The following is a 4675-nucleotide window of genomic DNA, read 5'->3' as shown; positions in this document are numbered from 1 at the left end:
TAATATTTTAAATTCAAGTTTTACTATTTTAAGTTTTAATAAAATTAGATTGAAAAATAATGTTAACTGAACTATATCTGAAATGTTAGTTAAGATTGGATAGATACGATACTTGTACTTTTTGTTTCTGATTATAATTTATGGTTTAAATTTGTAAGTGTTGGAATTTCATTTGGTGTGGTTATTTTTCTCACATGCTGCAGTCAAGTAGGTGTATTTACAGTATTCAGAGGTAACAGAGTATGTCTTTGCATGATAGGATCATACCCTATTTAGAGAGAGTTGGTTTGTACCACCTGGCTAGGTTCAACATACACGCGGTAGTTCTGGATGAATGAGCCCTTGGTCAGTGCGTTCATTGAGAGGTTGTGCCCTGAAACGCACACCTTTCATATGCCATTTGAGGAGTGCACCATCACGTTGCAGAATGTGGCATACCAACTGGGGTTGTCCATCGATGGTAAGACTGTATCTGGGTGCCTCACAGATTTTGATAAGCTGATGGATGATGGCAGACCGGCTTGGGAGTGGTTTCAGCAGTTATTTGGCGAGCTTCTGCCACCGGATAAGGTAAAGCAGTTTACAGTCCACTTCACATGGTTCCATGAAAGATTCAAGGTGCTGCTAGCCGATGCGACTGAGGATACTGTACGCATATATGCACGTGCGCACATTATGATGCTGCTATCCACTCAGTTATTTGGTGACAAGAGTGAAAATTGGGTTCATATACGGTCGTTGCCCTTTGTGGCAAGGCTTGACGAGATGGGCACTTATAGTTGGGGTTCGGCTGCGCTGGCATGGCTATATCGATGCATGTGTCGGGTGGCCAATAGAAATGTGACGAACTTGGCAGGCCCCCTCCGGCTTCTACAGTTTTTGATTTTTTGGTAGTCTCCTACTCTTAGGCCGCATGGATTCGACGACTTTTCTTTTCTCTTGGCTTCTAGGTATCGATAGATGCACTTAGAACTTCATTATTAGTTTCTAGTTATTAACTATTGAGTTGCCATATTATATATTCATATAACATTGTCATCATTCAGGTGGGCCACTTATTTATCGACATCCGACGGCAAGGAGAAAAGAATTATCCAGTGTCACCTTGCATTAAACTGCTTGGTGGTCAAGATGTAAGTTGTTTGTGTCTGTTTCCAAGTTTCATTACTCGTTCACCAACATGTTTAGTATATAATGTACTAATGGAATATTCTATAATCATTTGTAGATTGTATGGAAGCTTTATGTTGCACTGGACGTGCTTGCTGTTGTTAATCTAGAGATTCAGCTGAGTAGCACAGTTGGTTATGGTGGGTGGTGACTAGCCTGATATATTTCACCGTGATTGAATGGCACCAAGTGGACATACAGGATATTCCCACAAATCAGTGACGTTCAGCATATGCCTGAACCAGCCTTGAACATAGACTAGTTTCATAACAAGGATGGTAGGAGTGGAGATAGGTGATTTCCGAATTATTTTCAGATACTTATGAGTATGTTATTTATGTTTAGGGTTGTGAAATTATACTGTTGTACTTACGAGTATGTTATTTATGTTTAGTTTCCTGTATGTTGATTTTATTATATGTATGACTTTGTAGGTTTGCTTCTTCAGATTTTCACTATTTCATGTTTGGATGGCACATCATACATTGAATAACAAATATAATGAAATTAGTTAAGATTGGATACTCAAGAAAATCACAAACATAATGAAATTAACTTTACTAAAAAAATGACAAATATAATGACATGGGTTATGTTACGTAACCAATAATTTTTTTGAACAACATGAACAATCACCAATCAAATCAAAACACACTACACCTCTAAATTATCCATCTAAATCTTAATATTACAATAACCATCCATACACCTAATGAAATAAACATCTGATATATCCATTATTCACATTGTTTAGCATTTTCATTGTCTATCTATACTTTTTTTTAATAACATTAACTTTACTCAAAAAAATCACAACTATATAAAAAAACACAAAACATAAAGACAGAACAATAACAACTTGATCACAAGGACAACATGAACAAAAATAAAGACATATGATGATGCTGTCTAGTAAGCTTAGCTTGTTGGAAGGATGCCACTAATGCTAAGGTCAATACTTTTGATTCTCGAAAATAACAAAACTTGAACTATTATCAAGATGCCTAAAAAAAATGCCATTAGTTCAAAATGGATGTTCAATATCAAATTCCATGTGGATGGTTATGTGAAAAGGCACAAAGCCAGATTAGTGGCAAAATGGTACAATAATTAGACTATTGTCTTTGACTATTTTGACATGTTTAGTCCCATATTTTGCATTCTTCTATGATGTACATTGCTTCCTGAATACATTCAAATTATAAGGTACTTATTTGGTTGTAAATTAGTTCTCGATTTATAAAGAAAATTGAGAACCCAAACCTAGAAAATAAACCTAGTATTGGCTTTAAGATTATATTGATGGATCCCTTGTAATTATTGTGGATATAATCATTCAAGATATAGAGTTTTTTGTGCATCATAGTACGCCAGAGGATCTTGTCAAAAATCTGACAGATTTAGCATCAAGAACCTTAAAATATTGTTCCTCACTATAATTTGGCTTTGGCACACGTCCTCCTTTTGTTACCGTGAAAGAAGCTCCATTTTCAAAAGCATCCCCTACTGAATGGAATTCCCACATGTTCCCATTTTCGCTATTGCCTTTTCTCCATGTCACCTACGCAACACATAATAATTAATTAAAATAATATATAGTATACATAATATAATTACTAAAACAATGATCAAAATAAATTCATCTTAATTAATTAATTTCATTACTGATTATTTAATTTATTTACCTCCTTGTTCCCAGATTCAGGGGCTATGAAGAGGTTAGATTGGCTTTTGAGACTTGGTCCCATGCTTCCACCAATAGCATATTGCATCCATCCCTGGTAAAGATTGTTTGCTACATGTGCATATCCATGACGGATCCTATATAAATTTATTAATATCGTCAAATATATTATGAGTCCAAATTATGTATTTTTTGTGTATAAATTTTTATAAACATGAGTCCAAGTTATTAAATAATATTATTTATTGAGCATGTTGCATTTCTCAATCAAAAATTATTAGTCGCCTAAACTTTGCAATAATTTATTATGTACTTACCTTGGCATACGCTGGTTACAATTTGGTCCAAAATGATTGTAGACAACAGTAACTTTCATATTCTGGTCTCTAATATATCCATCATCATGCCCAAGAAGCATAACCTTATCTTGGTTCCGGAACCAGTTATTGGAGACGGTGACATCAGTGGAACCCCGTGTAACATCAAGAAGACCATCTTCACAATCTTGAAGTGTATTATGATCAATCCAAATCTTCGAAGCAGTGACTAGTCTAATGGCATCGCCATCAACTTGACCTAATGAAAGCACCTTCCCATTTGGACCCATCACCAATCCCGGAGCTTGTGCTTTACAATCATGGATCCGAATGTTGTGGATTATTACGTTCATCGCCTTCAAACAAATAACAAACAATTTGTTATCTGAGTAGTTAGCAATTCAGCATTCATGCATGCATTATGCATACATTATGCATATCAACTAAACTAATATAACGGTTTTCAGCTATAATATTAATTGTACAAATTATATTTTTAAGATTGACAATAATATATCCAGTTAATCACTTGGGTTTTTTCCATCAAGTGATGACTCATTACACTCTTAATAGTTAATACTGTGCAATTTTTAATCTCAGTAGCATAATTAGTACAATTAAAATCTCAGAGATTATTTTAATATATACAACCAATATCATCATGCATCACACACTTTGGGATTTAACTCATTTTGATTACCTTAAAGATCATAAAGCATGCGTTATGAGCAATGTGGACGTTGGCGCCGCGGCCATCAATGGCGGTAAAGCTACTAATGAGAAGGGGTTTTGCCAATGTAATTTTCATGTCTCTTTTAAATGTGATCCAAGCTTTTTGTTGAATCACAGAAGCTCCATATCGCAAGGTACCATGCTTAGGGTTTATGGGGTCATCACTAGGGTCTATAACTTCATAATAGATGAGGTCACTGCCAATGTTGTTCATCATCTTGCCAGCATAGCCAATGGAGCAGTTTGCGAGTTGCGCGCGGTGGCTCCTCCATTGGGGATCCCGTCTCCAGCACTGGTCAATCACATTCATTTTCATGCCAATTATTTTGGATTGCTTGGCACCATAAGTAGGGTATGGAGAGAAAAGGGTGGCAAGAAAAATGGGCAAAACAAAGTGCCAAAGGATACTAGCCATGGTGTATGTATGTTGTTGGGAATAATGTGTTATGTAGGGTTTTGAAGTAGTACATAGTAGAATTGAGAATTGATTATATATATATAGGCTACGGTGGATGGGAAATTGCTTCAAGTTTGTTGAAGTTGTTGTGTGAAGCTATGGCCAAAGGAGTGTCGGATGCACGAGAAAGCTATCAATAATAGAAATTGGGGAAGGTCCAGCTCAACTAAGTATAGTGTGAATTAGGCTTAACATTAAGTTAGATATAACACGGTTAGCTAAATTTGAGTAATAACTATATAAGGAAAATTAAGGGAGCATCATTTAATATTGGGAAATGATATGGTATATTTTTTATTTTTTTATTTATTTTTT

General features: G+C 35.3%; 1 protein-coding gene across 1 annotated transcript; it reads right to left on the bottom strand.

Moving 5' to 3' along the window:
• Positions 1–2232: 2232 nt before the first annotated feature.
• Positions 2233–4436, bottom strand: LOC107464679 (putative pectate lyase 14). The gene is made up of 4 exons (XM_016083626.3): positions 3872–4436; positions 3172–3527; positions 2856–2991; positions 2233–2731 (listed from the first exon to the last, which is right to left on the bottom strand). Exons 1-4 carry the CDS (start codon positions 4316–4318, stop codon positions 2531–2533), a joined length of 1140 nt encoding a protein of 379 aa, XP_015939112.2. The 5' UTR covers positions 4319–4436; the 3' UTR covers positions 2233–2530.
• Positions 4437–4675: the final 239 nt, after the last annotated feature.

Source organism: Arachis duranensis, chromosome 9, assembly GCF_000817695.3.
Source record: "Arachis duranensis cultivar V14167 chromosome 9, aradu.V14167.gnm2.J7QH, whole genome shotgun sequence".
Taxonomy (NCBI): domain Eukaryota; kingdom Viridiplantae; phylum Streptophyta; class Magnoliopsida; order Fabales; family Fabaceae; genus Arachis; species Arachis duranensis.
The sequence above is the reverse complement of the archived record's forward strand: the minus strand, read 5'-3'. Positions and strand labels throughout refer to the sequence as shown.

Coding starts and splice junctions, on each gene's coding strand:
- LOC107464679 (XM_016083626.3), bottom strand. CDS start 4,318: ATGGCTAGTATCCTTTGGCACTTTGTTTTGCCCATTTTTCTTGCCACC. Junction 2,992..3,171: donor TGTAACCAGCGTATGCCAAG/GTAAGTACATAA, acceptor AAATTTATATAG/GATCCGTCATGGATATGCAC. Junction 2,732..2,855: donor CTGAATCTGGGAACAAGGAG/GTAAATAAATTA, acceptor TGTGTTGCGTAG/GTGACATGGAGAAAAGGCAA.